The 19,233-nt window shown below is 58.8% G+C and overlaps 3 protein-coding genes across 3 annotated transcripts; 1 reads left to right on the forward strand and 2 right to left on the reverse strand.

Moving 5' to 3' along the window:
* Positions 1–1,185: 1,185 nt before the first annotated feature.
* Positions 1,186–5,883, reverse strand: BESB_079710 (uncharacterized protein; the record flags this gene model as incomplete). The annotated part of the gene is made up of 8 exons (XM_029366333.1): positions 1,186–1,317; positions 1,732–1,884; positions 2,291–2,422; positions 2,773–2,916; positions 3,207–3,269; positions 3,900–4,065; positions 4,389–4,755; positions 5,217–5,883. 8 exons carry the CDS (start codon positions 5,881–5,883, stop codon positions 1,186–1,188), a joined length of 1,824 nt encoding a protein of 607 aa, XP_029217764.1.
* Positions 5,884–10,030: 4,147 nt separating this feature from the next.
* BESB_079720 (uncharacterized protein) lies at positions 10,031–15,641 on the forward strand (the record flags this gene model as incomplete). Its single annotated transcript, XM_029366334.1, has 4 exons — positions 10,031–13,194; positions 13,740–13,893; positions 13,930–14,199; positions 14,529–15,641. The coding sequence occupies 4 exons, from the start codon at positions 10,031–10,033 to the stop codon at positions 15,639–15,641; spliced, it is 4,701 nt and encodes a 1,566-aa protein (XP_029217765.1).
* A 1,870-nt stretch (positions 15,642–17,511) lies between these two features.
* Positions 17,512–18,536, reverse strand: BESB_079730 (LSM domain-containing protein; the record flags this gene model as incomplete). The annotated part of the gene is made up of 2 exons (XM_029366335.1): positions 17,512–17,595; positions 18,039–18,536. 2 exons carry the CDS (start codon positions 18,534–18,536, stop codon positions 17,512–17,514), a joined length of 582 nt encoding a protein of 193 aa, XP_029217766.1.
* Positions 18,537–19,233: the final 697 nt, after the last annotated feature.

The following is a 19,233-nucleotide window of genomic DNA, read 5'->3' on the forward strand; positions in this document are numbered from 1 at the left end:
AGTCGGGGTCCGTGGCCTCATATGCCACAGGGGAGGCGGCGGCGAAGATTCGTAGATCAGGATCGATCGCCGATTAGAAGGCTACGCGAGTCAGACCTGCTGCAGGACAATTCTTGCGCTAGCGAAGTCGCAGAGCGGCCGTAGCCGGCCGCATTATGTAGCATTCGCTTCAGAGTAGATTGCTATGGACTTATGAATACATATAAGTATATTTATTCATATATATGCGCATTTGGGTGATGAGAGGAATGAGGCTTGTCCGTTGCAAACCCTCGGCAGTTTCCTTTCTGGCAACGACGTGAAACGGTTAGACCGCGCGGGTTTGTGGAGCGGAGGCAGTTGAAAGAAGCGCCATCGTCCTGAAACGGGTATGCGTCCGCACGCGTTTGCTTGCCCGCATTTGTCTCGCGCGTGTCTCTCGAGAGCAGAGGCAAAAACTCGCCTCCATGAGCAAAGAAAGATCAGAATACGGCACGCGTGGCAACCATGCGCCTCGCTCCAGGGCCGGAACACAAAATTACTCGCGCTCCTTCGCGACCGAGTTCCGAAAACAGTCTATCGCCAAGCTACATAGCAATGCGCTTGCCCACCTCGCACACGCTTAACTATATACATACATAAATATGTAGATGTATTTATATGTATGCCTATATGAGTACGAATATATATGCATGCGCATACGTGAGAGGAACGCGGGAGACCAGACCGTAAAGCTATCCGTATCATTCACATATGCATGCACATGTGCAAGTGGGCTGCATGCATGTGTGGAGTACACCATTCGAGCAATATGGCGAGGACTGGGAATTTGCGAATCTTTCTGAAGAGACTGCAGCTGCCCTGACAGCGCGCACAACCCAAGCGGAGACGGCAATCACCGAGGAGGGACCTTTACGACGGAAAAGAGGCGAACACGATGGAAGAAAACGCCAGAAAATAGACTCACAAAGTGAACTGGGAAAACGCAGCACTACGCACCTACTCAGCACACAACCAGCGGCGGCGCTGCTCCGAGATAGACATTTCTCACACATAGAAACGCATATATATACACGTAAACATATGGATTATATATATATATATATAAATGCCGTCCCGCTTTCGAGATGTGGTGCGTTTTGAGGCTCCGTGAGTCATTAAAAAGAGCGACAGAAGGACCGTATGGATTCCGCAACTTTCGCATCTCTAGAGCGTCGGCGGCGGGTAGTACTGCTGGTAGTACGGGCCATGTGGCATGGCGTAGCCGCCAGACAGATTTCCTCCGGGCAGCGGATACGGGGGCACGTAGGACTGGTAAATCAGCCCGTCCTGTGCATTCTGATGCGGCAGACACAGACGTGCAGCGAGAAGTCCCAATAATAAAACAACTCGCAGAGTAACCCGAGAGACCTGCAACCGAGCCAGGATCCCACGAACGCCTATTCAAATCTGCATCAGACAACTATGCATATTCGTTCGTAGAGATAAGCAGGAAGCCGTACATCGACCGATGACGTATATATATATATATATATATATATATATATATATATATATATATATATATATATATATACGTTACTGAAGATAGAATGCGCATAGATAGATAGAACGATGGATATACATATGGATATAAAGTGAGCAAACGTGAATCAATGTGCACGTGCTCGAGCGGGAGACGCAGCGATAGGTGTGAGTCGCGTGGGTACGGCGAGAGGGATATAACGATTGGCACCAGAAGGCTCGACTCACTCCAGTGACACAAGCACCTGCTGGCGCTTGCGCGCCCGCATTCTGAAGCTTCAAATCGTAGAGCGCAGGCGACTGGACATAGGCCGGTGGCGACAGGAGAGGGTAAAAGCTCTGCTGCATCAACGGCGCTGCGACGGTGGAGTCCAAGCTGTGCTGAAAACACGCCAGAGGCCACGCGTCAGCTCGCGCTCTCTTTCCCGTTCTCTGCGCATGGATCTATATCTCACGGCATACATATGTAGATATCCACTCAACACGGCACATACATATATAAACATATATGTACCGTGTTGGTACTGCATAGAATGTGAAGGGATACATGCATTCGCCGCGCAATTTGCTGTCGATACTCCGGCCTGCAGCTGTGAGCGTTTGCTGGCTCCTCACGCCCTAACGGCCTCGCCACAGGCTCACAAGCCGACGCAGCCGCAGACTCATGCGAAGTCCATACATATCGACACACATCTACACATAATATTTGCAACTGCACACGAATATTTGTTAATATATCTACATATGCATGCATGTATATATGTATTAACAAGCAATCGTCGCCTACCTCGCGCTCGTGGTCGTGCATCTGCATCAGCTGCCGCTGTTGATGCGAGCGGACGCCCGCGGCGCGACTCTTTCGGTGCCAGAAGGTCACCAGGATAAACAGCGCCGGTACCCACTCGGTGACAAGGTAAATCTGAAGCATCCGACGCAAAAGTCGTCAGACGCTGAGACGATGCAGAGGTCACCCGACGCGACGAGACACGCGCCCAGCAAGCGACGGCGACCAAAGGCCGATAAAAAGCATGCGCACGCAAACTTGACTCGAGGGCGCCTGTCCCCATGGAGACCAACGAAGCTGCTCCACAGACGTCCGCGCTCGCACCGCGTCAGTCGCGCGCTGCTTAATCTCTCACTTCTGCGCTTTCTTTCCGCGCGCGCCTCAACCCCTCTCGTTCGCATGTCGTGCCCTCCGGACGACCCCAGCGCTGTTGTTTGCAGCGCCTCTGCGCTGCGTTCCGGAGGCAGAGACGGGTGAACGCTTACCAAGGCAGCCTCCACGAGGGGCTGGGAGTGCCAAGTCGGCGGCAGAGAGGGCCGGAGCGGCGAGGCGGGCGGCGTGTGCCCGCGGAGCGCCAAGATCGTCCGCGCCGTGAAGAGGACGGGGCAGACCAGGGCGAGAAACAGAACCTGCAGGCAGCCGCAGGGACGCCGCGGGCGCGCAAGCCGCAGTGGGTCGTCCCCTACGTTTCGGGGGACAGTGTTCGCCGAACGCGGTGACTGATAATGCATCCACGTGGGGGTCGCGGCTTTCGTCTCCGTCCCGCAGACGAAAGCCGCTGCACTTCACCGCTGCGGCGCAGAGACAGAGAAACAGAGCGCGACGAGCAAACCCGCGCACATCCGCCCAGTCGTAGGTGCGCAGACAGAAAAGCGCGTTGAGGTCTCGTCTCGTGAAAGCGACGGAGCTGCAGCCTCACCCGCCGGACAATGCTTTTCTTCCTCGAGGGAGCTTTTCCGCGCTCAGACAGCTTCTTCGCGACCTGCAGGGGGCATCAACAGCGGAATTCCGAAACACAGCTTTAGGCTGCACACAGGTCCGCAGCGCGAGCGTCGAGGTACGGAGACGCGCAGGGAGCGTCGCACTCACGGCGGCCGCACAGTGCCGCAATGGAAGCAGAGAGAGGTGCGACGCACAGGCGGCACACGACGGCAGCCAAGCAGTTCGGGCGACGTGCAAGGCTGGTCTGCTGGTTGTCGAGCAGGAGTATGAGCGCGTGTCCTTCCGCCTGCCGCGACTCGCTCGCCCAGCCAGAGCGGACGTGGAGACACACGCTGCGAGGTGCAGGCAGTCTGGGTGGGTTGGATTTGTCGAGTCAGACACTCTCTTCTGCCGCGTGCCGCACGTCCTTTGGAGCGCCGGCCATCTCTCAGCCCTCAGGGAATGCTGCAAAAACTCTGCTTTTTGAGCGGCGTCCGGGTCGGCATTCGACTCCTAAGAGAGGGGCGCGCTGCCCAGAACATGCAAGTCAACCCCGAAGGCCGACGGCTACTCGCCGCGGCGCCACCGGCCTGGAGAACGGGCAGAGACAAACACCCTCCTCCCGAGGACGTGCGAGCCGACACGGGGACGAAGAGACTCATCCAGCGGGCACACGGGCGAAGAAGCTCACTTTGGTGCCGTAAACAAAGAAGGCGCCTGCAGCGAGCGCGAAGAGGAGTCCAGTTGCGATTTGGAGAGCGCGCGTGGCCGAGCGCTTCGCTTGCAGCAGCACTGCCATTGAGAAAAAGAGCAGAAAAAAGGCGAGAAGTCCGCCTGAGCACAGCCAGGGTCCCTTTCTGAGAGGCAAAAGATACACACGCAGCACACAATGTGTCGCGACGGAAATGCTTGGACGCTGCGGCTGCGTTGGTCTGGTGACGGCCACGCATACTCATGTTTCCAGAAGTTCTCCGTAGAGGGACGGAGACGCGTACAGCGGGCGTGGCCCCCGGGACAACTGAGCAGCCACACCCTCGCCGCTCTGTCGTGTTTAAGAACCTCCCTACACGTGCTGCGCTTGTGGTGCAGGCCTTTGCGAATACAAAGACATGAGCACCCCACCCCGAGCTACATCCACGGCGCGGACGCGAAGCTCGCAGGACGCGCGTAGGTCTCTTACTCGAGTCGCGGGTAGGCGACGAGTATGACGGCGTAGTAGATTTTTGCCCAGAAGAGAATGATGAGGGAGAGCGCCGAGAAGAAGATAAGTGAAGGCGCGGAATCGAGGAAAAGAAGCAGCCACTCGCAGTCCAGCGACAAGCGGAAGGCCGGCGCCGCCGCGTCGTCTGCCACGTCTGCAGACACTGCGGAGCACGAAGACGAGGCGGAGGAGCCGGGAAGCGCGAGAGACTCAGCGAGGGCAAGCGGAAACGACAGGGGCGGAGACGCCAGCGAAGACGGAGTGACCAGAGGCAGAGGCTCCGCAGGCTCCTTCGCAGGGTTTGCAGCGACGATCCAGGCCATGACGAAGAGCGAGACTGCCCGGGCTGCAAACAGCAAGGCAACAAGCGCGCAGCAAAGCAGGAAACAAAAGTGAATTCGCGAGTGACTTCGCACAAAGGTGAGCTGATCCATGGAGACCGGCGAGAACGTGGCAAACGTCACAAAAAATCGGACAGCTTAAAAATTCGGCATCGCCTCGCCCGAAATTCGCGTCGTCTCCACTCAGCCGGACTCTGCCTTCCCCCCCCCCCCCGCCTCCCCGCCCCCCTCACCGCCTCCACACGCCCACAGCTTTTGAGGCAGCATCGCCGGGTCTACCTTGCGCAGGTATGAGACGCTACCTGCCTGCATGTGGAAGCACGGCAGATGTTTCCCCTCGTCCTCACCGCCTCCGCTTGCAGATACCAAATATAGAAGACGAAAAGCCACGTTAGGCTCGAAAGAACATCGACGGTGGAAGCAGGCAGATTCAGGCACTCCCAGAGCATCTTTGTGGCTCAGTTACCGAAGATCGCAGCGGAAAGCAGAAGCATGAAGGCGGAGCGCGTCTGGCCGCCAGTGAGGCTGGGAGGCAGGGCGAGCGTAGGACCAGCGTTCGCCTCGCTGCCGCGGAAGCGCGAGAGGCCCCCGAAGCCGGGAAACCGCCAGCGCTTCAGCCACGCCGTCCACCCCTGAACGCCGCTCCGCCGAGCGCGCTCCGCCGCCGCGCGCTCGCCGTCCCCCTCGTCGCCTGTGTGCGCCGAGGACGAGGCGAGGGTGTGGAGGTCTGAGTGCTGCCGGCCGTGCGACGCGCTGGAGGGAAACGAACTCAACGGCCCCTCGTCCTCAGGAGACAGCGGGGAGATCACTCGCCGCTCGGAGTCGTAGCCGTCGTCGCCGGGGGGCGGCACGAAGTAGGGCGACGTGCAGTGCGGGTGCTGGTACCGCGTGCGCGGAGTGATTGAGCCCGAGTCCGTGTGAGGCTCCGCAGGCAGCCCCTGGCCGTCGTCGTCTCGCTGCACTGTGAAACCCGCCGCAGCAGCCGGCGCGGGCCCCGACGAAGAAGGACAGTAAATCTTCTTCAGCTGGTAAACGGCAAAGCAGTCCAGCACGAGAAACACGACGCCCGCCATGCCTAGCAAGGCGGGCGCCGACGAGATCAGCGAAACAAAAGCTGTCCAGTAGCCCGTCATCTTCGCCCAGAAAACAAAAAGCGGAAAAAAGTCACATTACACCCCCTAGACGAAACGCGCGCAAGGGGGACGAGCCCGTGACGCGGGTTCACATCGAGAAAAAACGAAGGTGACTGGCAGGAGTGGAGGGCGGCGAGCAGACGTGGTTCAAACGCTGAAACGTGAATTATGCCGAAGACGCGTTTCTATCAGAACACCACTAAATCTAGCAAATGCCTCCAGCGAAAAACGAGGACCGCGCGACGATAGGGCGCGACCCGAACAGAAAAAAACAAGCGTGAGCAAGACCAGCGAAGCCCGCTGGGACGTCGCGCAACGAGAGAAATGAGAGAAAACGGAAAGTAGAAACTGTAAGTGGTAGTGCGCGAAGTGTACATACACTAGGAAAAACCACCAATGTCAGTTTGTTAGAAAAGCCACGATCCAGTACAATAACCGTCACTGTTCCTTCGACTTTTTTCTCGACAGGCTGGTCGGCATTCTGTCCCTGCAGTCGCCGCAGGATTGACCAAGAACGCATGCAGACCTTTCTCCAAGATCGACGCCTTCCGTAGCCCCTTCAAGTCTCTAAACAGAACTCCCGGAAGTGCTGGGACGGAAAAAAAACGAAGTTGTGTTTTGCGTGCTTCTTCAAACACGGAAGTTTCAGAACGCAGACGGGCGGGTGTGCTCTTTCCGGAGAAGGCACTACGGGTGCGCATCCTCCAGCACTCGGTTTTCCGCTGCGTTTCTGTCGCGGTCATTTGACACAATACAGTCAGTTGTTCCCGTTCCGTTGCCTTCTTGGAGACAGGAGATGCGAGGAAATGACGAAAAGCAACGTAAAACCCAGATGACATGCAGAGCAGAGAGCGAGCACTTTCGCGTTCCCTTTTTCTCGCCCGCATGCAGCGCACACTCACTCTGTGACAGACGAGACAGCGCCGCCACGGTGTCAAGTGTCGACGTGGAAAAGAAAAGCTGTTTGTTCTTGAGCACACTGGAGCATTTTTTCTGTCTTCCCACAGCTTTCGAAGATAGCAACCGATGTGCTTTTTTGGCTTTCTGACGCTTTTCAACAGCGTGCCGGCAAAACGAGCTAGCTAGGTCGCGCTTGCGGGGAGCTGTTGAATCGGAAATGCAGAGCCCACGCACCGACACACCTTGCACAAAATAGAATAGTGCTGTGAAACCCTCGAGGAAGACAGGAAGGTTGAATCTCATCCAGTCGCTCGTGGTAAGCGGCGTCTGCTTCGAGCCTCGGCAGGGGCGCCAGCCGGAGAGGGACAGCCCGGATAAACACATTTAGTTATCTGGGCGTCACCATGCGGAAAGGACAGAAGCGTAGGAAGAGCTTCTCCAGAGTCCGCCAGAGCGCTAATCGGCGCTACTTTTATACCTGCCCCACCAGTTCGCGATCGAATGCGCTCCTCCTCGTCTTCCAGCTTGGTCGACTCGGCCGCCTCCTCACCACGGTGCAGTCCTTTCTTCGGTCCTGCGGCTCCCGCAACTACTCTCTGGCAGCATGGGCTCGACTCGTGAACTCGCATGCTTAGTTGCCTTTGGGTTGCATGCGACAGAGACTGCAACCTACAGAGAAACAAATAAGGCAGAATCCGAGCACGGCCACACCCTGGTCATCGCCATTGGGGTTGACCTCTGAAGGCTTAAAACCAGGGGGCACTTACTCGCATCTCGGCATTCGCTCTCCTAGTTGGCGGTTCTTCTGCCGTGGCACGTTCGCCGAACTCCTGCGCCCTGAGGCTTTTGTATCCGTCATGAAGGATAGTCTCTGAGAACAATCCGTTTATTGTCGCAAACGACACTGTCGCATGCACCGGCCTAGGCCACATGGGACACTACAAACATCCCAGACATGTCTAGCTTGTAAAGTCGGCGAAATCGGTCTACGCCGAGGTGAGGCAGGCTGCCTTTGCGAAATATCCTATCGCACACAACGGCCGCCGGTCGTCCCTACATGCACCTGGTTTGCCGCAGAAACGATGAGTCGACGGAAAGAAACGAACAGACCGAAATTAGGCATACCGGGTTTTTATCGCTGTTCGCATGCCGCGCGGAATCCGAGTTGCCGCTATCAAGACTAGCAGGATCCGAGAAGGGGGATCGTCGACTGCTTCCTTCACACAGCAATGGCGCCGATACTGGCTCCAATAATGGACCTATGGGGCGCCGCAGAGGAAGCAAACCGGTCTGTAATTCGTCAGACTTACTACGATTCGCTGTTTTCCCTTCCCCCACGCCACTGCTCGAGTTTCAAAGCAATACCACGGGAATCATCCCCCTGCACGACGTGCACTTAGGATTTTCCGCTCGTCTACATAACGCCAACAAACGGCTACAACCCGCGCCACCTCCACATGCAGCACCCCACGTGAGATGGTGTTTGCGTCGTTGTTGGAAGACAAGGAACCGACGCCGGAGCTACAACGTCCCTCTTGTCTATGCGTCAAAAAGGCGTGCATATATATAAATGTAGGGGCGCATATGGATGCTTGGAGCTGTATGAAGATCCAGCAGATAGTCGTGAGATGTGAATCCCACCCCGTGGCGTAAGATGTGACAGCTTCACGCCCGAGGGCGAGTGTGCTGGAAGGACGGCGCTTCTCACCGTACTCAAGGGCCCCGAAGGGAAAGCTGCTCTGCGCATATTCGCTCTCCTCCTCTCAGTTCCGAGATGGGGAATACCATCTCTGAGCCTACGGGAGTCCGTTTTACACATGCGCATTTAGTGGGTTTCCCGAGCACGTCGCCGACATACTAGTCCAATCGTTTTTTCGGCACGCCGTCGAGGCAGCGCCCGCCGCGCCCGGACAGAGAACCCTGTGACGCCTCTCACCGTGACTAGCATCATGTCTCTTCTTACGGAGAAAAAGAGGAGAAGAAAGCACAGGGAGAGTTTCGCCGTTTCAGTGTTTTCTTTGGCTCCCTACAAACACAAAAGGCCTACTATTACCGCTGGGCGCGAGGCCCGATTGTCTTCAGGAGCCGACAACCCCCGCGCAGGCGGGCGGCAGTTGCAGGAACCAGACACACGTGCGCGGCGCGTACCTTGCTCCCCCGAAAAGGGACAGGCGAGAAAAGGCCAAACTCGAGTGTCTTCTGGTGGGCTTCGATCGCCTGTGGCAGTTGAAGGGCTTTTTTCTTCTGCAGCCGAGCTGTGAGGAGAAAACGACTACATGTACTCTCCGTGGATGACAGGTCACCGATGCGTGCGCGTGAGACAAGCGGAGATTTGGTTTTCCTATCTCTCCTTCCCCTGTCTTCTCCCAGCGACCCGCGATGCTTTTTTTTCGGCCTCCATTTGGTTATACGGCTCTGTGTGTTCCCACTCGTCTTCTCGTCACGGCCTATGTTACTCCTGGTGGGTATGTCATAAAGCTGTCAAGCCGAATCCCCCTCGTCGATGTCTTCGTATCTGTCTCGCCTGTCTCGGGCTCCCAGCATGTAGTCCCCTTCTAGCCGTCTAACATTGTACCTCGTTGTCATTCCTTTCCTCATTTCTTTTCCCTCTTCTCAACCTCGTAAGATCCCAGCCGCACGTGAGACTGGGTCCCCCTTTTTTTTTTTGCGGCGTGCTCACTTCCTAGCCGCCTCCTTTCTGTCTTGCGCGTCATGTCTTCGTGGGCTTCAGGCCTTGTGTCTCCCTGGGCTCCATAATCTTCTTCTCTCTCGCCTGCATCGAGGCTTCCGCGTAGTCGCAAGAGAGGTGTCGTTTTTGTCTGTCGGCGCTTCAGTCTCTGTATTGCCTCGATTCTTCAGCTGCGTGCCTCTGTGGGGGGGTGTAAAGTCTTACTGTGAGCTCGTCCATTCCTGAGTAGACCCAGTAAGCCAAGTCTCCAATTTCTCTTCCGAGCGCCCGGAGTAGCGTTCCCGCAGGACGCACCTCAAGGCTCTGGTGCCAGTAGGGTACTTTTGCCTCGCAATCGTCTCAGTTGGGGTCTGGTTGTTTGCCCCTACTACTCGTGAGCTCTCCTCCTCACCTGTCGAGCTGCGGCTCCGTACGGAGTCTCTCCCCATCTCGAACTCGTTCCGCCGACGCTTCACGCGGGCGTTGCTTCAACTGGAGCTCAAGGGCTTTCCACGGCTTCAGACAGACGTTTTTGAGCGGGCAACGCAAAAAAAAACTTTCTTTCGCGTGCCGTCAGCGATGGCTTGGGAGACTCCAGACGCAGGAGGGACAGGAGACGAAAAGCGAAGAGCGGCATCGCTCCGTCGCCGTCTTTTGGTTGTGTGTCTCGTGACGGTTTTCTTCAGTAATGAACGCTTCCACGGCCGCCATCACAGTGCCCAGGCCCTGGCTATTCGTTTCGGCGACAGAGGCCCTACAGGAAACACGTCGCTTCGCTCCTCCACGAAAGTTACCGATGGAGATGTATTTTTCTCGTCTTCTCGGCCGTCGCCGCATCTCGCATTTGTGGCCTCCCTGCCTCGGTCTGAGGCCGCGCATTCTTCTGCACCGCTCGCCTCTTCTTCTGTCGGCTCCCGAGAGTCTACTGCTCCCTCTTGCCTCTCTCCTACCTTCCCAGTTTCGTCCCCAAAGGCGTCGGAAGGCGCCAATTGTCGCTACGGGGGAGGCGCGTCGAGATCCGGCCTCGTCAAATCGCAGTTCCTTGCTGCTCGGGCGTCATCGTCTCCCGTGTCGCCAGCCGCAGCTGCGTCGAGCCTCTCAGCTGGTGCACCGCCCTTTGGTGTGTCGCCGTTCTGCGCGGCTTCTTCAGCCTGCGTGCCTTCTCCGGCGCTTCCACGGTCTGCCCCGCCGCGCCCGTCTGCGTTCTCGCGGGCTTCGCCTTCGGCTCTCCGCGCAGTCGCGGATGCGCCTTTGCCCGAGGGTGAGGCTGTTGGCTGGGACTCCGAAGAGGATCCCTTCTTCGGAAGGCACGATGTAGATCTTCCGGCTTTTCCCGCGGTCAACGCTTCCCCCGATGGTCTCCCAGGGGGACCTGGGTTCTTCGAGGGACAGGCGTTTGACCGTCGGCTGCCTGATGATGCGCATGCCTCAGAGCAGCTGCTACCTGACGAGGAGGCGCCCTCCCAAGACGCATCGCTGGAGCCTGCGAGGCGGGTTTCGCGGCCCGCGGCTTCGCGGTCTTCGGCTCTCGACACTGGCGAGGTCTCCCCTCAAGGCAGGGGGAGGCCCCCGCGGGTCTCTGCGTCTTCGCTGCCTCCTCCCTCTCGCGGCCAGGGGGTGCAGGACTGGAGCCGAGACGCGCCCGAAGCGGGCGGAGGCAGATTTCGAAGAGGCGCGGGAGCTCCTGGTGCCCCGGTGTCTGAGAGACGTTCGCGCCGGGAGGAGGCAGCCGACGAGGAGGCCGCGCCGGCGGCGTCGACTCGGCGCCGGAGAATCAGGCCGCACTTCGCGTCGTCACCGCGCGGGCGATGGAGTGAGGCTGAAGACGATGCAGTCGACGGAGAGGGAGTCGGCGGAGCCTTCTCGCCAGGTGTACAGGGGGGCGCGAACGAGGCGGCGGCGTATCTCGAGAACGAGGACTCTCCAGAGCTTCTTGGAGCGCGACGAAGGGAGGACGATGCATCCTATCCCGGTGACCCAACCGCCTTTGCGTCGGCAGCTTCACCGCGGGCGAGAAGGGCTCGCCGCGCGCCCCGGGCAGGGGAGAGGGGCGGTGCAACTTTCGACGGAGAGTCCCAAGGTCGTCGGGATGTAGGGCCCCACGAGGCGGACGGCCTTGCGGAGTACTCCACTCGTGGCCGCGAACCGCGTCCCCCCGGGCCCAGAGGCCGGAGCCTCGGCGCCGACGGGCGTGGAGGCCCTTTCACAGACGCCTTTGACGGCGGCCTCGACCCTCGCGGCGACCTCATGTGGGAAGACCGGCCGTATTTCGGTCCACAGGAGCGTGGACCCCACCGGCGATTGCCATGGTATTTCTGGGACTCCCCGCGAAGCCGGGGCGCGAGAGACAGCGAGTTCCGCAGACCCGCAGGTCGACACCCCTGGGGTCGTCCGCTGCCCACCCAGAGGCGCGGCAGCCAGCTGCGTGACGACGCGCTCTCTGTAGTCCTCGACGATGAGGGAGACGAGGACCCGATCGAGAGCGAAGACCTGGAGGATGCCGCCGAAGACGCGCTGGAGGGCGGACTCCTGGAGGCTTCGATGAACGAAGACGGCCGCTGGGCGAACGCGCGAGGCGGGCGACGACGGCGGAGCCCCCGCAGGTGGTCGCGAGGCGCGGCCCAGGTCACGTGGGACTGGCCCAAGGACGCAGTCAGAACTGGCCTCGACGCCGAGGTGTCTGGCACGTGGCCGGGCCGCGTGCGCAGCCGACGCGCTGGTGGGGTCTCCTCCTCGGGGCCGCGGCGCCGAGGCGTGGCACAAGGCCTGTCGCCGCTGTCGCTGGCAGCTGCTTCCAGGGAGTTTCTCGAGCCTCCAAACTCCTTGGTGGACCCCTGGGAGGCGTCTAAAGGCTACCCGCAGAGGCGAAGCCAACGCGGCCTTGCGGCGCCCGAGGCACTGCTCCGCGGCGAGGACTTCTTCGGGGAACGGCGCCGCGGGCGCACGCCCCGAGTGGTTCATTCTTCGAGCTTTGTCTTCTCCAGAAGTCGCTCCCGATTCGGCAGGGGACGGGAGAGCAGGGCGCGGTTCGCGGACGCGGATGGATCAACCGTCCCCGAGGCAGTGGACACCCTGTCGGAGGCAGCGGAAGGGGGCGTGGACGAGGACGAAGAAGAAAAACAGTTCTACGCGTTCTCCTCGATACATATTCCGCCTCTCGTTCGGTCCATGGATGTCGGCCTTCTGGTCTACCAGGCGCAGGATGCCTCAGGGGGCGGACGCCGGGGCCAGGAGGACCCCGAACACCCAGGTGGGAGCCCGACGGAGAAGGAGCAAGAACCCCGCGAGGCGGCGTCCCTCGGACGAAGGCTGAGAGACAACATGGACGCAGAGCTCTCCCTTTCTCTCGACGACGCTGTGCTGGGTGACCTGATAGACAACACCATGCGGCGCAGACTCCTCCTGCTGCCTGAACGGCCCCCAGAGAGAGGGCCGAATGCCGCACCCGGTGCCCAGACACCCGACGGCGAGGCGGAGGCCCGTGGAGAAGCGACGGATCTTCTCGCCGCAGCTGGCGAGAAGCCGAACGCGGCAGAGTCAATCGACGAAGGGGCTGCTGGCGGGCACCGGTGGGTGTCTTTCCAGAAGACCTACAAGGAAGCTCTCGAGATTTACGAGGGCGACGAAGCCCGGCTGCAGCAGGTCCACGCGCAAGCCGAGCAGATTCAGCGAGCACTTGCCTCAAGAGTCAAGAGAAAAATTTCTCTTGACGCAGCTCTCCGACGCCATGGGCTTTCTCTCAAGTAAGCAACTCGCCTACTGCACCCGCCCGTGAATACCGCTGCAATTACTTTTTTGCCGCACTGACCCAGTCGTGTATTGATGTATATATATATATATATATATATATGCATTTAATTAGATCTGCAGACAGCGAGCTTCGTGTGAACCTGCGTTGACGGCTCTGATTAACGCCATCTCGTCGAAGTGCGCTTTGTGAGCCTCGCTCAGGAAAGCGTGTGCATAAATGTTTGTGTGGGAGGGGGTTACTCGAATAAGTAGTGATCCTGAAACTCGCTGGAGTACAGACATAAATATATGGTTGCAGCATACTCAGGCACGTATGTTGTGTGAACCAGAATAAGGTATCGGTGTGCCCAGCAATCCTGGTGAGGTGTCTCGGGGCTGCAACGCGGAGAGGCATCTGGCGCAGCTTTCCATGTTTTGGTCGCGTTGTTGAGACACTTTCTCCGATCTCAGCGCTGCGGGAAAGTCCCGCTGTGTGTCCAGATGCGTTAAATCTCAAGTTTGAGGGGTTACTCTTGTTTTCTGCGTGTTTTCGCTCCAGTCCCTTTTCCTGGATGGCGCGCGCGTTCGTCTACTTCAACCGTTTCCAACTGCGAAATGTCACTTTCACGCTCTGGAAAGATCACGTTCTACATCGGTTCTACCGGCAGCGGCGAGACGCCGCGGGGCTGGGCCGCTCGCCCGTCAGCGCCTCGGTCTTTCCTTCCTTGTTCTTCGACGACGCTGTTGAGGCCGTCGCACAGCGCGGGAAGGAGGGCTTGACGGCCGCCCCTGCGTCGCCGTCGGCCAGCGAGACACAGGACGCGAGCGGCAAGAAGGACCGCGTTGCCGGCGGCACGATGGCGGCACATGACGCCGCGCTAGGCCCGAGCGAGGGAGAGGCTAGGAGCCCGAAAGGCGCCGCGGGGGTAGCAGAGACGGAGGGCGACTTCGTCGGCATCGAAGAGGACTGGCGCATGTACGTCCAGCGCGTCTATGGCGTGGATCTCGCCGCGAATCCGGTAAGGCTCCCAACCGATCGGGGCACCGGGGCTCCAAGCAGCGCGGCCTCCACGCACTCCCCGCTCCGGTCGCTGTCTCCTCGACTCACTCTGGCGCATCCGCGCTGCTCGGCACTCCGCTGTGAAACCCCTTTCACTCGATCCTCCGCCGCCTTGTTGTGGGCCTGGGGGTTCGCTCGTCTAGTCACTTCTACACGCAGCTGCGGCTCACCGACGCTCGGCTGCCACTCGACTTGGCAGCGGTCCAACTGGTTGTCTTGTGAGTGTGCCGGATGGCATTCGCGCGTCGTCATGCGCGAGTGTTTGTCGCATTTTCGTTCCTTTCGCAGATGCTTGAGCTGCCGCTGATCGTCGCGAAGCACGTCTTTCTCACGCAGCGCTACATCGCCTTCGTCGCCCTCCACCCTGAGCACAAGTTTCACTTCGTCTCGCATCGCAAATGGCTCGCAGACCAAATGAGTCAGGACGACAAGGAAGAGCGTTCCAGCGGGCCAGCAGACGAACCCGACGGCGCCCGCCTTGCCGGGGCGGAAGGGGGCGCCGACCGCAGACACGGCGAGGCCGCGGAGGCCAGTGGAGCCCTACGCGGGCGCGAGGAAGAGGGCACCGCTCCAGCTGAAACGGAAGGCCCCAGGGACGATCTGAACCAAGGCAGCAACCTTCATGACGAGCGGGAAGCGGCGGCGGCCGCGGGCAACTACGGAGAGTCACACGAAGGCGAGAGTGAAGACAGAGAGAAGCAAAAGGTAGACACCAAAGACGCTCAGGCGCGGAGTGAAGCCAGGGCGCAGGAACGTGAAGAGGGCGGCGGCGCCGGCCTCTCCGGACTGGAGGCTCCGCCCGCCTCCGGCCGTGAGGTTTCAACTTTATCAGATGCGTCTGAGCCTTCATCCGGCCTCTCCGGACTGGAGGCTCCGCCCGCCTCCGGCCCTGAGGTTTCAACTTCATCAGATGCGCCTGAGCCTTCATCCGACGCGGGAGTGCAGGATACGCCGGCGCTGCTCGAGCGAGGAGACGAGACGACGGAGGCGCTTGAAGAGCGCGCCGCCGCGGAAGCAGATCGGGGCGAGAGTGCGTATGCAGATTTCGCGCAGACAGAAAAGGAGACAGAAGCCGCGCCAGCGGAGGGCTTGCCGCAAGGCGATGTCTCGTCCGCGGAAGTGAATGAAGGAAGTGTTCACGAGGAACAGTCTGACGAGGCGATAAGAGTTGTGGAGGAAGCGCCGGCCGGCGTGACACAGGCCGACGAATGCTTTGACTCGCTGGCTGCCGACGGCGGCCAGAGCGCAGCGACACCCAAGGCAAAACGCAAGCGCAGTGGCAGCGCAGGAAAGAAAGCTGCCTCAGGCGAAGAGCCACCCGCCGCAGCGGCACATGCAGAGTCACCTGCTCCGTCGGAGGAGGCCACTGAGAGAAGCGGCGCTAGCGTAAGTCCCGGATGAAGCTGAAAACTCTGAAGGACACGGAGGCCGCAGCGCGGAGAACTAGAGTGAGCCCTAACTCCTAAAGGCGATGCAGATGGGCAGGGGGCGTTCGAGAGGGACACCACGCAGACGGGCGAACAAGGAGAGTCGTCGGTATGCGCGTCACGACGGAGAGTCCGGCCTAGGGTTTTTTCTGTCCGCCTTCTAGGCGTTCGTGCTTGCGGAGGCCAGCTAGGAAGGCCGAACACGGAGTAAGTGGAAAAGATAGGTGCGTTTGTGTGTCAGAGAGGTCATGCAACCGTCCCGCGAATCCCCGAGGCTACAGTGCTGCCTCGGAGCCAGCAACCGCTCACGAGAGAGTCTCTCTGAGAGATGAGAGCCCGGTAAGGAGAAAAGAGATACTCGGCCTTACGGCTGCAGGATGGCTGCGGGGGAGAGGTCCTGGAAGCTCTGGCGGGGAGCGACGAGTTGGGTGTGTTATTTTGGAAATGAACAGACGAATGTCACTGGTTTTCCGCGAAAAACACATGTGAGCTATCTGATATTGCGCCCACCCATCCGTGCTGCGCAACGTCTTTCGTTTGTTCTGGACACCTAGAGACTTGCTTCCTCTCGAGATCTTGTTTCACAACGAGCAGTTCTCTGCGTCCACGACATCGTCCCAGCGTAGGGGGCCGGTTGGGCGCGGGCTAAAATGCCTTTGCTCTGACAGAGTGCGTTTTGTGCCCCGGTGTGGATCAGACGCGAGCACATATGGCGACTTTTTGAGCGTTTATGCGACTCTCTCTCTCTGTCCTACGGCGTGGTCTGAAGTTTAGACCGCAAGTGTTGCTGCTCAGAACAATAAAGATTCCGATATCTAAGAGCCACAGATGGCGGCGTTTCGTGAAGCGCTAAGACACTCGATCCCTGACGCGAATGATCCCTGTGCAAGAAAAAGGGGTTCCTCAAAGTGGAACTTGACAGTTCCCGTTATTAAATAGAGTGCTGCGCTTTTCCGAGCGTCGGCCTCCGCAGTTTTACGTTGCGCCCGTGAAGTGCAGCTTTCACTTCGTTCGCGTCCCCCAAAGAGCTCGTAGCTCGTGGATCACTGTTAGCTCCTCGAAGAGTCCTCACGAAGTTCGAAAGAACGTTTCGTTCGAGAGTGAGGCGTCTCCATCGCACGCAAACGCAAGCTTTCCTCAGTGGCGAAGCCCATTCTCACGCAGAGGCCGCGCTGCGGCCATCCATTCGAGCGCTGCCCCTTACGCGATAGTTAGCAGAGAATACAGAGCAGCGGTAGCGCGAGCGAAGTCTAAAAACCGCAACCTCTGTTGCAGAGAAGGCCAGAGTAAAAGAGAAAAAAAGCGACGAGTACAGGTCTGACGGGTACCGCAGAGGCTAGTGCGAAGTCAACGTGAGCTCTCTCTCCTTGCGCGCTGACTGAGGCGCAGTGCTTAGGCTGCGATTCAAGGGTGCTGTGAGAGGTTTTCGTGTGGTGTGGAGCGCCAGCTCGGCAGAGTGAAGCCGATAAATGAGCACAGCGTGCGTCGCCGCGAGGCTTTTCTGATGTCACACAGGCTCCTCCACTCCAGCCGAGCCGATTCGGGTTGCCGGGTGAAGTCTGCGTTTTACCAACAAGCGGAGAAGTCGAGCGCCGCAGGACCAGACCGGGCAGCGATACGAGTTGAATAAAACAAGTTGTGAACAGGAGCCTAGAGAGAGAGCAGAGAAAAAACGAGCGTGGCCGAAAAAAGAAACAAGGCGGCAACCACGCACGCAATCAAACAAAGGAGAGGAGGAAGGGGAGACGCTGACACCGATGCAGAGTGCCAAAAACCCCAAGACCCCGCGCTCGCTGAAGCCCAGCCCTTCGCGTCCGTTGGAGAAGGAAGCAGGCAGAGCTCCTTCACCACTCGTCGTAGTCGGCGCCCAGCTGCCGCTCAGCCGACCAGTTCCTATCCTGCAGCCGCTTCTCGCGTTCTCTTTCCTCCTGGAAACACCAACACGCACAAGCGCACGTCGCAAAGGCGTGAAGCGCCGCTCTCGATTGAAACAGAGACAGATCCATAGGGAGCTTGTGGCGTGCGATTATACAGTCCCATGCTCTAGGAGGTCTTCAAAGACCCGACCGACGGCAGCAAGATGCACTTCCGGCCGTTAGCTCTCTGCACAGTTCAGTCCGACATAAATATGAGGTTCGCAGCTCTCCACACATGTAGCATAGTCATAAATCTCTACACAATGAACCCCGAAGGAGTGCCGAGCGCCGTCTGCGTGTAGACGGACGGGACGCTACCCCGTATGTGTGTGGGCGGCAGCCATGCAGACATATATATATATATATATATAATTATGTATAGATGCACCTATGGAAATATATAAATATGCATGCAGGTGAATGAGGATCTCCACAAATGCGAGTGCGGCGCTTACGCGTTCTTGTCGGGCGGCGAGGACCTCGCAGAGAGGCTTTGCCTCGAGGGGCGTGGGTTTTGTGTCGTCGACGGCGCCGAAGAGAATCATGTTGTCTCCACGAATGATCATGCAGCCGACGTAGAGGTCTGCGTAGGCGTTATCCACGATGACGCGCTGGATGGTCTCCTCCAAGACCATGTTCCCGAACTGATCAAATGTTCGGAAAAAGCCGATCAGTTTGCGGCCGTCGCGCAGCACGACAAGAAGCTTTTTGTCGAGCTCTTCCTCCAGACTCGTGATCCAGTTCGGAATGCCGCTCGGCTGACCATTCGGCGCCTCTTCGTCCTTGGGGAAGTCAAAGGGCACCGCCCGCGCATCGCTCGAGTCGCTGGCGCGCGCACTCGCGGCAAAGGAAGGCTCTCCAGCGTGGCTGGAGGACAGAGGAGCGGGGCCTGCAGACGACGGCAGTTGCCCGTCGCTGCGCAGATGAAGGTGACGCATCTCTTTCGTGTGCATGCTGCCGCCTCGACAAACAGAGGAGGAGCCCTTCGGCCTCATGGAGCGCGCATAGACTGCCGAGGCATGAGACCGGGAGAGAAAACGGGAAGACGCCAAAGAAACCAGACCACAGATCAGCACGCAACATCCATTCTAGGTGAGAAACGGTGAGAGCGCCTCTCTCGGGAACGCGCGGTACCTCAGACGGTTCAGGGCGAGAATTCAGATCGACGTGCGCGAAACGTGAGGCTGCCACGAGGGACACACACGGCATGCGGGGAAGAGGCTGAAGGAGGCAGTCCAGGTCGGCCTCACGTTCATTAAAAAGAATCAGACGTCCTAAGAAGCCACGGGAACGGTCACAGATGCAGATCGGGTCTGTTCAACCCAGATCTGGGCCTCCGCGACGCTCTCTTTGTCGTCCTTGAATGTCTCCGTGCTCCAACACTCCTGCCTCTCTGCCTCTCTCTTCGTGGACCAGTTTCGCGCTTGAAGACCAATCTCAGAAACTGCAGCGGAAAACACGTCCTCGGGCACGGCGTTGGATTCGCACTGTACGTCCACTCGGCGCGGACAACTCCGACTGTTCGCATGTAGGTCCTGAAAGATAAACAAACTCGGGAGGGAGTTTGGTAGGAGTTTTTCTGGAGCAGAAAGAACTCGAAACCAACTGTCAGTCAGTAGTAAATTCGCTCCTGAGGAAGAAATTGAGAAA

The sequence above is a fragment of the Besnoitia besnoiti genome, chromosome VII (assembly GCF_002563875.1).
Source record: "Besnoitia besnoiti strain Bb-Ger1 chromosome VII, whole genome shotgun sequence".
Lineage (NCBI taxonomy): Eukaryota > Apicomplexa > Conoidasida > Eucoccidiorida > Sarcocystidae > Besnoitia > Besnoitia besnoiti.